Below are 12,834 nucleotides of genomic sequence, written 5' to 3'. Positions count from 1 at the left end.
GAATGCCGATATTGTGAGGTTACGTTGGCGACACATGTTGACATAAGGAAATATAGTCCCATGATTGATTGATTGATTGGTTTTACGGCATATCAACCTATGTGGTCATTTAATGCCGGAGTCCTTTTTTTTTTTTTTAACTTTTTTTATTGGGAGGGGGGAATGACTTTTTCAGCCTTTCCTCCCTTTTTTTATAAAATTGAACTAAGAAATTAAATGTTGTATTTATACATGGATATGTATATTTGGGTGACTTTAAATTTCCTTAAATTTTCTTATATAAATTTACTTTCCTTAGGTATGCTAGAATATTTGCTGAGTTGACCTTTTCAAAAAGGTCTTCGATATTGCTTTCTGTATAATATAATTTTCTAGTTGGGGCAAGGTCATCACACCCAACTAGGATATGTTTTACTGTGAGTGTCTCCTGGCATGGGATGCACTCTGGCGCCGATTCTCCATTTAGTATATAAGAATGAGTAAAGTTGGTGTGCCCTATGCGCAGCCGAGTCAGTATCACATCTTCTCGGCGTGATCTCTTGATGTCCGGACATCGTTCCTTAAGTTCAGGTTTGATTGAGTATAATTTGTTGCCCTCTTGCTGACTCCACCGCAGTTGCCATTTTTCCTGTATGTATGCTTTTATCTGGGGTCTAAGATCAGTATGTGGAATCTTAAAATTGTCAGTTGGAAGGTGAGAAGATCTTTTTGCAGCTATATCTGCCCTGTCATTGCCTTTGATCCCCACATGGCTGGGGATCCAGACAAGAATAATGTTTTTAGTAGTTGAAAGGATATTGATTTTTTCTATTAATTTTGTTGTTAGTGGATTTTCTTGTTTTTGATTTTGTATAGATAATAGGACTGATAGGGAATCTGTGAGAATGATGAAGTTTTTGGTGGTTTCCTCTGAAATTATGTTGAGTGCTAGATCGATAGCTATAGTCTCTGCAGTGAATATAGATGCTTCATTTTGAAGATTTCTCTTCATTGTGGTTTTATGGTACATTGCTGCACATCCAGTGTGATTGTTGCTTTTAGACCCGTCTGTGTAGATAAAGGTGTAGTCTGAATATTGTAATTTTAAATGTTGAAGTTCGTTGTGGTATTCAATAGGGTTTGTGGTAGATTTGGATTTTTTGTTTAGGTTGAGTTTTATTTCAACTTGTTTCATGGTCCATGGGGGTGTTTTAAGCAGTATGAAGTTGTGAATGCTGGAGATTGGAATTTTCGATTCTTCAATGCTTTCCTTCATTCGGAGCCCGAACGTTTTGATAGTTTTTCTTCTCATGTTAAAGAGTTCTTCATATTTGGGATAGAAGGTACATTGGTATGCAGGGTTGTTTGGGCAAGACTTCAGTTTCAGTAAATATTGAAGGGCTAACTTTTCTCGCCTTAGATCTAGTGGGGGTTCGTGTGCTTCCGTGTATAGACTGTTCACGGGGGAAGTTCTGTATGCTCCTAGGGCCAATCTTAGGCCAGTATGGTGAATAGGGTCTAGGCTTTTTATATATGATGTTCGGGTTGATCCATATATGAAACAACCGTAGTCTAGCTTTGAGCGGACTAGTGCTCTGTAAAGTTTAAGGAGTGTTTCCCTGTCTGCACCCCAATCGGTATGTGCTACCACTCTCAAAAGATTTACAGCTTTGTTACATTTTTTTTTCAGATAGTTTATGTGTGGGATGAATGTTAACTTTTTGTCAAATAAAATCCCTAAGAATTTGTACTGGTGAGTAACGGGTATGGGCATTCCTTCCATGGTTAGGACAGGATCATTATGCATGTTCTTTAGTTTGCAGAAATGCATGCATTTCGTTTTTCTTTTGGAGAATCTAAATCCATTCTCTTCCGTCCATCTCATTACTTTGTTTAAGCACAATTGAAGCTTCCTTTCTATTATAGATATATATCTAGATCTACAGCATATTAGGAAGTCATCCACATATAGGGAGCAATCTACCCCAGGGTTAAGGTTTTTTACAATGTTGTTAATTCGGATACTGAACAGGGTCACTGACAGTATACTCCCTTGAGGTACTCCATTCTCTTGTTCTTTCAAGTCCGAGAGAGCTGTGCCAACCTTTATTCTGAACCGTCTATTTTTTAAAAAATTTTCAATAAAAATTGGCATTCTGCCTTTTAGTCCAAGCGCCTTCAGATCCCTTGTAACACCGTACTTCCACACAGTATCGTAGGCTTTTTCCATGTCAAAAAACACTGCTGTTAAATGTTCCTTCCTTACAAAGGCTTCTCTGATGAAGGTTTCAAGTCTGACTATGTGGTCTATTGAACTTCGGTTTTTCCTGAATCCTGTTTGAAATTCTGTAATAAGATTCTCTGTTTCCAGGAACCAGATTAGTCTTTTGTTTATAATCCTTTCCATGGTCTTACAAATGCAGCTTGTTAGAGCTATTGGCCTGAAATTCAATGGATCTGAGACGTTACTTGATTGGGATTGGAGGTTTGAGTTTTCAGATTTGGGGATTGGTATTATTGTGGCCTCTTTCCAGGTCTCGGGTACGTTTCCACTGGACCATATAATATTGAAAATTTCAAGTAGGTATTTCATTGAGGTTTCTGGAAGTTTTTTGAGGATTTCATATGGAATTTCATCGGGCCCTGTAGCTGTGTCATGGGATTTGGTTAGCGATTCTTTTAATTCAGGCAAGGTAAGAGGTTGGTTGTATTTTTCAGTATTTTGTGATTTAAATAGAATTTTCTTTTTCTCTTCCTTTTCTCTAATCTTTTTGAATTTCTCTGTTTGTCTGTCACATGATGAAATTTTTGATAAATTATCTGCCAGGTTATTGGAAATGTCTTTTTGATCGGTGTATATTTTGTTGCCTTTAGAGATGTGGGATATTGGTCTACTACTACACTTTCCTTCTATTTTCCTCATCATGTTCCAAACTGTTTTTGCCTTGGTATTCACATTAATTTTGGATATATAATTTCTCCAAGTTGTTCTTTTGGATTCCTTTATGATTCGTCTGGCTTTTGCTCTGTTGTTTTTGAAGAAATCCAGATTTTCGCTTGTTGGATACTTTTCGAATTTTCTCAAGGCAGCTCGTCGAGCTCTGATGGCTTTTCTGCATTCTTTTGTGAACCAAGGTTTGTTGTGATTGTTGGTTTTGGTTGTTTTCGGTATGGTATTATTTGCTATGTTTGTCAGTGTTTTAACGAAGTAGTTCAAATGGTCATCTTCATCATTCTTTTCGATAATTAATTGGTTTTTGCATTGTTCCTGGAAGTCTTCCCAATCCGCTTTATGTAGGTTCCATTTGGGTGTTTTTTGTTCAGTGCTAGTACTTAGACTTTCCAGGATGATTGGGAAATGATCACTCCCACAGGTGTCATTGTGTACTTTCCAGTCATAGTCCATATATATGGAAGGATCACATAAGGTAAGGTCAATGGCGGTGAAAGTACCTGTTGCTGGGTACATATAGGTGTAGTTTTGATTATTAAGGAGGCATAGATTATTTTTATTTATTATGTTTTCTATTTCTTTTCCTTTTTTATTTGTTTCTTTACTTCCCCATATTACATTGTGACTGTTGAGATCTCCTAGTAGAAAAAAGGGTTTAGGGAGTTGTTTTATTAATTGAGTTATCTCAGTTTCGTTGATTGTATCTTTTGGAGGGATGCATATTGAGCAAAGTGTTATAGTTCTATGTAGAGTCACTGAAACTGCAATTGCTTGCAAGTTTGTGTTTATATTTATTTGTCTTTGAGGGACTTCATTCTTCACAAGTATTGATGTGCCTCCAGAAGCTCTGTCCGTATCTTTATTTATGTAGTTGTAAGATGTGTAGTGTTTTATGTTGATGGTATTATTTTCTTTCAGAAAGGTCTCCTGTAGACAGACAAGTGCTGGGCTCATATTTGTTATTAATAATGTGAGTTCATTTTGGTTTGCTTTTATCCCTCTGATATTCCATTGTAATATTTTGTTCATCATTTGGAATTGTGTTCAACTTCCATCGTCTCCAATCCCTCAAATCTATTTTCTGTCGGAGTCCCTGTTCGAGATATAGATCGGGATCTTTCTTTTCCTGTTTTTGTTTGTTTTTTTTTTTTGTCTGGGGGGATTTTTGATTCTTTTCTGGCTTGTGATGTGTTTGATGGTTGTTCGGTTGTTTTTGTAGAAATGGTTTGTGGTTTTGTTTCTTTTTGTGGTTCAGTAGTGTCTTTACTTAATATTATCCTTGGATTGGTTGCAGACATTGTACTATTCATTTTCCTCATTTCTTCTAATAGTTCTTTCATTTCCTTTATTAGTTTGCTTAGGACATCAATTTTCTTGTCAGTTGTATCCGTTACATGTATATGACCATTTTGATTGTTGATTGGATTAGTTTTTTTGTTGCATCTGCATATGTTTTAGTTTCGATGATTTTCCTGGCCTCTGGGTAGGATATATTCTTTATATGTTTTAGTTTGGTCACTTCTTTTTCTCTTTTCCATATTTCGCAATATCTAGAGCCAGCGCCATGGTTTCCCAGGCAGTTGGCACACTTGAAATCTTTTCTGCAGTCAATGTGTGGGCCACTTTCTCCACATCTTCCACACACTGGTAATCGTGTGCACCGATCTTGATGGTGTCCAAATTTCTGGCACTTGAAGCATTGGAGGGGGTTTGGAATATAAATTTCTACATTTATTTTCATATATCCGACTTTCACTTCTTTGGGTATGGTGAGGGAATCGAAAGTTAGTATATATGTATTTGTATCGATTTTCTCACTGTTTTTTTTAATTTGAACTCTGCGAACATCTAACACATTCTGTTTCTGTAAGTTTGTCCTGATTTCCTCCAAGGGACAAAGTGCAAGTTCGTGGCTTTTCACTACTCCTTTGCAGGTATTTAGGGTTGGATGTCTGTAGCATTTGACTTTGATGTTTTCAAATAATTTTAGTTTCAATATTTCTTTAGTTTGTTCTTCGTTATGGGTTTCTATTAGTAGGCTGCCGTTAAATTGTTTTTTAATAGACTTTGGTTTTAGAGTTTTAAGATTTTTTTCAATTTTAAAAGGTGATAGTTTGCTCAAAGGAGTTTCCTCCATTGATTCTATTACTACGAATGTTGAGTTCCTTGGTTTTATCGTCTCTTCGTCAGAGCTACTGATGTCAGAGACATCAGAGTGGGTTCTCTTTGGGTGGTTGAGTGGTTTTTGGGAGGAATAAGCCATATATTTTGTTTTCTTTTTTCGTCATCTTTGTTCCCCACCCACCTCGGAGTCCTATTTGGGAAGAGCCTGGGGGGAAACCCATTCGCCCAGCCTCTACAGGGATACAATGATGATATAACCGACTTTGGTGGTATCATAATGATTACCTGTTCTCTCTTGATATTGCTATGGGATCTGTAGCAATCCTGAGGGGTTTACAGCCTCGTCATCGATATTCACACCTAATCGATTGACCCTCAGCCACCGCTTTCCATCATATATTAGGGAGTAGGGTTATTTGTGGGAGAGGGGGGATGTGTTGTATTAGTAGTGAGTTTTTGGAATGGGCAATATATGGTGGGGCTTGGCGTGACTGGCCGATTGGTCGGATCGGGCCTCTCCGACCGCCCGTCTAATCGAAGTAAGGGCCAAAGTAATGTGTTGCGGTGCCTAAACTTCTATGTATCCTGGTTTAGGTTCGCTCAATCACCAGGATCACGTCCTAAGACTTTACGGGTAGCAACCCACAGCTAACTGGTTGCCCCATTGAGGGATTTTTACCCTCTGCAGGGGGGCAGTCGGTTTGTTCTCATGCCCTACCGACAGGGCAAAAAAAAAAATAAATAAATAGATAATTTAATAGAATATATTTGTTTTCTTTTTCTTTCTTTTTTTGTTGCTTCTTTTCCTTTTTAAAATCTGTTTCTATTTAACCCATAGTTGGGACCCTAACAGGTACTACCACTCCGGGTCAGGGTGGACCTGGGAGCAATGGCAATTAAGAGGTGGCTCCACACTCCCCAAGCCCGTAAGCCGGACCTCACCATCGGATATAGTTTAAGGTCATATCCAGGACCGGGAGTAAGGTAGGAAAAAATAAAATAAAAAGGGGGGGGGGGAAATAGGCTGTTGTTTTTGTTTTTGGTTTTGCAGAACATAATTAAGTTTTACAAAAAAGATCAGAAAACAAAAAACGTCAATGTAGGTGCATTTCGTCTCAGGAAGCCACAGGGCAGCCTGATCTGGTAGCACCAGGAAATATAGTCCCACTTTGGAAACCATATATATATATATATATATATATATATATATATATAGAGAGAGAGAGAGAGAGAGAGAGAGAGTATTTCAAAAGTATTGCCTCCTATTTTTTTTATTCTGCTTGAATGAATCAGAGGAGATTGCAAATTGTATTGTTATAATGATTGAACCTATACATTCATGACTTGAAAGTTTCATCTCTATTGCAGATATTGATGGTGAAACTCTAAGAAAGCAACCCTGTCATGAACATGCATCAGAAACAGAGATGCATCATTGAATTCCTTCATACATACAATTGAACTAATCAACATTGAATGGCGACCCTTGAACATTTACAAAGCCGATGTGGTTGATGTCAGCACAGTTTAGAGATGGGTTCATTGATTTTAGTGTGGTGATAGAGATGTGAGTGACGGAGCACACTTCGAACTTTTACAACGAAGGCATCAAAGAGGCTGACAAAAGTGCATTGAGAATGGTGGTGACTATGTAGGAAATAAATTCTGGAACACAAAAGATTGTTTTCATGGTACCACTCGTTTTTGTAGCTCTTCAATGTTTTAGTTTTATAGTTAAAAAATAGGAGACTTTACTTTTGAAACAACCTTTGTACACACACACACATATATATATATATATATATATATATATATTAAATTGCATTTTTTCGCTTGTATTACGAGGGAGCATTTCGATAAAATAATAATAAAAATCAACTGTTTGTTTAAAATGTGTGCTAAAGTATTCTAGGAAGTCCTAATAATCAAATCTCAAAAGTTTTTAATTCACGAAATAGTTTAAAAGCCAGAGTATAGTAATAGAAAGTTTAGAATGACCTAGAAGGCCCCAGAGGGTTCTGCAATAATCTAGAATAGGTTATAGTGCCATATAAATAAAAGTGGAGAGGGAAACAGATCAGTTATCAGCTTGTACCCGTTAAGGTAACTCCAGTCTCTGATTCATGGATAAGTCCAGCTGAACGAATCCAAAATACAAAAAGGAAAATACATCCCCTCAACCCACGGCAAGTTTGCAGAAACTGTTTTCTGGACTAGTGGTTAATACAATTTTGGAATTTTCTAATTGACCAAACATTTAAAAGAAAAACAGAAAGGAATCTTATTACCATTGAATTTCATTATTAATAGAGTGAATAGTCACTCGAAGTCTGGCCTGTTAGCGGTTCTTAATTTTGACGACCTTCCTTCTCTCTCGTACCCTCCACTTCCTCATCCTGGTTTTTGACCAGAGTTTCACCAAGCCGTCATTTCTTTTTGTACTGATAGTAGTAATTCTAACCAACTGTATCTTTTGTTAACTGACCCTTTTTGTTTATTTTGTTATTGTTGAAAATAAAGGAAAATATTTTCCTATAACCATATTTCATATCTTTCATATTTTTTTTAATTGTTACATCTTGAATGTAACAATCTAAATATAATTAAAATATCTGCAATGTTTTAAAAGTGGCACTATATTTCCTTATTTCAACATGCATTGCCAGCATAACCTCAATATCAACATTTCAACTCTGTTGACACCATCTAACAGATTTATTAACTGCAAAGTGACTAAATGTGTTACTATAAATAAAAGTGTCTATTACTTCTAAAGACATTTTATATTAAAAAATTTGTGTTTAAAAATAATTTATTTAAAATAAATTGCATTGTTTGCTTGGCTTTCAACATTCTAATTCAAATATTTAATGGTTCGAAAGTGGGACATTATTTCGTTAATAATAGATGTTAATTACATATTTTCTTATGATATGCACTTCATATAATCTAACAAAAAAGATTGTATCAAGTATAAAACATGCAGCACAAGTGAACAAAAACATTTATGATAATAAAATGTCATTTTTTATAGTGCAACACAAACATAAATATCTACATATAAAGAGCTCAATATCTTTTCAGACATAGAGTTATAACAATAAATAAAACAAATTTATTATCACTAGTATAGTTATCCAGTTACATCAGGAAATAAACAAAGTAAAAGAGTTTTAAAAAAAAAGTGTGTAACATCTTTCTTTTAAAACTCCTCTATCTGCTATGTTAAAATGAATAGTCCAATCAAACAGAGAAATGGGCAAAAATGTTCAATTTTCTTTAATGCTTAATTAACACCTGGAACACAGATCAGAACTATGGAGAAAAAACAAAACAAAAGAAAAAAAAAAAATAATTCTTTTTTTATTGAATAGATATTTCTCAAAATATTGGAAAAACATATTACTCAATAGTAACATGAGCTAACCAATTTTAAATTTGCTTGTCAAAAACTATCAATAATATATATTAGTGTAGAGACGATTAATCGGAATTGAAAATTAGAAATTTTGAGGTATTCAGAAAAATTGTGCCTATTTTTTTATGCTAAAAACGATTCTTTTAATTATCTTTTTAAATTGATTTTATTTTAAACAAAACTTCCACTGCTGGTAGTAATAATAAAATAATATTTATTGATTTTGAACTTCGAATAAAGCAAAAATCTACAGACCATCCCGCACACAAATGAATTTTTATGTTTGAGAAAATATGTGCAAATTTAATGTGTTTTTGCCGTAGTCAGGCAAAAATAGCAACTTCATAGTTAAATATTTAGAGATTTATAAAGAATCAAAATAAGTAATTGTATCAGAAAAATGTTGGAATCGTCCACTCACTAATATAGTGATGGGACGATTCCAACATTTTTCAGATACAATTATTGATACAAATAAAATTATATTACCTGGTTACATTAGGAAATAAACAATCAATCCACAACTCCAGTTTAAAAACAATAGATTTTTATTCTTTTGGAAGTTACAACATCTGGCACACAGATCAGAACTATGATTGTCAAGTTATTGAGATAAGGAAATTAGAACAATAAAGTTATTTAATGCATATCAACTGTTTATGTAATTACTAGCAGTACCTACCCAACATTGTCCATGTTGCATTGCATTAGTTAATCAGAAAAGGCTCTATGTGGATTAAGCTACATTTCAGTGTTAATCGTCACATCAGGAGTTCATTCATTATTGAATCCCTGATGAGATACGTAACATTGAAACGTAGATCAATCAACATAGGGCCTTTTCTGATGTTTATATAATTTTATTTATAAAAGCTCTACTTATTGAGAATTAAGAGAAGCAAACTTTTTTAGTTAAATACATTTGAACTTATATATAATTTTTTAATTTTTTATTGAGCCCATAATAAATTTACATTGTTGTTTCCATTGGACTTTCACCCCAAGAGATGGGGTAGAGTACCAATTTCATCGGAATTTATAGGTGGATTAACATATCGAGCACTTTTATCGGGTTTTTTACCTTATTTCCCTTAAAAAGAAATATATATATATATATAGAGAGAGAGACGAATATTGGCTGAAGAGAGCTTGATAAGGATACCTTAAACGGGCCTTATTATCGGGCTTGAAACCGACGGTACCAATGACCTGTCTCAACTAACAACTTTCTGTACACAAAATATAAGTACGCTCTTAAAATTTGGATTTTCCTTTTAATTGAGCACTCTGCTGGAATTCTTTTTCCAAAAAAAAAAACTAATCATTATATATATATATATATATATATATATATATCATACATAGACATACCTATGAAAGGTTAGGCACACACTAGTTATTCTTCAATATTGAGCCAATTTTGAGGACGAGTTCTGTCTTCCTCCAATTCCATTAACAGTCTACACCATTAAACAATGCATTATAAACAATGCAAATTTACTGTATATCTTCCTTTTTAAGTAAACAGAGAAACAAGAAGCTTAAACGTCATACTTACAATTCTGTTTCGGATTTGTAGACAACATTTACAAAATTTGCTGGTTCAATGTGCATTTCAAGCTGAGCATTTTCCAAGTTTCTTTCAAAGGCCTCGACGCTTCCAATATTAAACCAAATTATACTCTAAACCAACAGAAATAAAAAAAAAAATTCAGAACAATAAAAGTATGTTATTTAATGCATACCAACACTTTATGCAATTACAAGCAGAACCTACTCAACGTTGTCCATGTTACATTGCAATCATTTTAGATTTTAATTTTTATATTTGTACATATTTTTTTTTACTTATTAACATTTTTTAATATTTGTAAACATGAACTAGGTAGCAGGTTTAGTGTGGCATGTGAATAATAAAATTATTGCCACTCAGTAACATTTAATAAGGAGAAAAGAGGCCACACAAAGAATTAAAAATATCTGATTGTGAGTCAGGTTAACTAGGAATAAGTATCTCATCAAATGAGAATTCATACTGAGAGCAACCTACTTAAGTAACATCCTGAAATGGAGATAGGCTCTTTTGAGTGTATATTGGCTAGCCATTATCACTAGTGGACATCTCAAATAATCAATTTCTCAGTATTTGAATGGAAATGAATAAGAAAGACCAAAATCTAAAATTTCTAGTCAAAAGTCCATGTATTCCATCCTATGCACAAGAGAAGGAAATTAGAGCCAGCTTTCTGGCCATGAGACAGGCAAATTGCATTTTTTGTAATCTGACGATCAGTTGAACCTGTGTGTTTCTTTAAACAAGATGGACCTTTGGGGCTCTTAGCTAAAGGATTGTTTTCATTAAATTTATATTTTGTTGGATAGAAGTCTTTCAGCTGCAAGTTCAGAAAATGAGTACCAATTGTAACTTTCAAAAGAATAAAATCTATTGTTTTTTTTAACTGGAATTGTGTATTTATTTGGAGAGAGAATTTCTTTGTTGCAGCACTGAAATGAACAACAATTTTGGGTCAGGATAACAAAGAGGACAATCACGGCCTGCACAGTCGACGCATACTTGCATGTTCATATGTTCTAATAATAATATAAACTAATATTAAACAAAAACAGCATAAAACCATTCTTAATACCTATACACAATTTCCCCATGTTCTTGTCTGACCACAACCTCTAAACATTATCCTTATTTTTTTCCCTTTCCATCTTTCTTGGTGTTCAATCCCTTCTACATCATCATGTTTACCTCAACACTACTCCTCTTGTTTCCGTCTGGTGATATTGTCTTCTTAATATTTGATAATACTGTAGTTGTTTTTCATAGAATTTCTGTATAATAATGTCTACCTTCTGTACAATTTTGTTTTCAACAAATTTGAATATGAATTTTGCAACTTACCGAACTATCGACTTGTGTTCCCGGCATCAATTTGATTCGTACCCATTTCTTGTTTATTACTTCTAATTTTTCCACCTACAACACACAAAATATACATGCACATGAATAATGTCTCTGAAATGCTGAATACTTTAGATACACAGGGCAAACAATTTCGAAAGTAGATAAAATGTTGACAGAATTTTCCTGTTACATGTGACCAATATGGAAAGTTTTATTGTTTACCTCAATAAAAATCAAAGAGACTATCGCCCTGTCGGTAGGGCCATAGGATTTGCTGACTGTAGAATAGGAAGACAAAGTCTCATTCTAAAACAACTTCGTTAAGTTGTCTTCATTAGCATGTAAATGAATGTGTAAACATGTGCTGTGCTGCAAGTTTTGCTGATGCATTTGAATGGCAGATGTGCAGTTGATGGATGCTTAGCCAAAGGAAGAGGGGGTGGGAGGTACAGAGAATTGAAGATACCTCTGGCGAGAGTCAAACCAGCCAAGATATATCTGTTTGTCCAAGATCAGCTTTGTAGAAGAACAATATCCAAGATCATCTATGCATGAGCCCAGAAATGGAGACCAGTTAGATACTATCTTCAGTAGATAACTCCAGCAGCCAAGCTCCAAACAATGACCAGAATGTCAGAACCAGTCAATGGTTAAAAGAATCCAGCAGATGGGAAGTTGGGTCAGAGCCCTCCACCACACCTTTAGAAGAGAAGGAGGTGAACAAGGAAGAGAGAGTGGGAGTTGAATGTTTGAATGAAGTAGGCAGGTAATCAGGCCAGTTGGAACTCTCAATAAAGAAAAGTGTAAATGAGACTTGTGTTTTTTGGTTTTGATCAGATAAACATCTACTTCTGCAAGTCTGATATTTAATCTTTGAGGAAGTAAGCACTATGCGTAACCTCCAAGAAATAAACATTATTGTTCATTTAAAATCTGGATTTGTGGTTTTTGTTTTGTTTTAGATAGAGAGTTCTTTGTTGCAGTACTAACTGGGTGGATTGACGAACAACCTTCACCTGGACATGTTTGCAAAAGAATTTTAGAGAAGAGTGTTAGGATAAAAATATGTTCATGAGTATAGATGAAAACAAAAGGTTAGAGAGTCCACATGTTGTTAAATAAATGTCCTGCTAGTAGAAAAGAGAAAAGTTTATATGTGAAGAATAAGATGAATGTCCTGTTTATAAGGAAAGGAAGAGCTGATATATGAGAATGTTTGCATGCAGTACACAGGTGTAACATTCAGGGCCATGTCCATGTAGATATGTGTGTGTAAGAAGCATCAAGAAAAAAAAAAAAAAAAATAGGGTTGCAGATCAAAAGTCACAACAAGAGTAGATGACAATTTTCATTAGAATTACCAGTTTGTACAGTATGTAAGGTTAACTACTCTAAACATCATTGCACAAATGAACCAATGTTGTGAAGAAATGTGTCAACATC

General features: G+C 34.6%; 1 protein-coding gene across 1 annotated transcript in view; it reads right to left on the bottom strand.

Moving 5' to 3' along the window:
- Positions 1 to 12,834, bottom strand: part of LOC145260660 (mitochondrial inner membrane m-AAA protease component AFG3L2-like) — a 67,579-nt gene that overhangs the window by 28,861 nt on the left and 25,884 nt on the right. The window contains exons 5-6 of the mRNA XM_080119049.1: positions 11,389 to 11,463; positions 10,033 to 10,157 (exon numbers count right to left, since the gene is read on the bottom strand). Coding sequence (XP_079975175.1) covers positions 10,033 to 10,157; positions 11,389 to 11,463 — 200 coding nt within the window. The remainder of the gene's footprint in view (positions 1 to 10,032; positions 10,158 to 11,388; positions 11,464 to 12,834) is intronic.

This window comes from Euprymna scolopes, chromosome 1 (genome assembly GCF_053919585.1).
Source record: "Euprymna scolopes isolate OS-2025 chromosome 1, ASM5391958v1, whole genome shotgun sequence".
Lineage (NCBI taxonomy): Eukaryota > Metazoa > Mollusca > Cephalopoda > Sepiida > Sepiolidae > Euprymna > Euprymna scolopes.
This window is presented reverse-complemented; position numbering and strand designations above follow the sequence as displayed.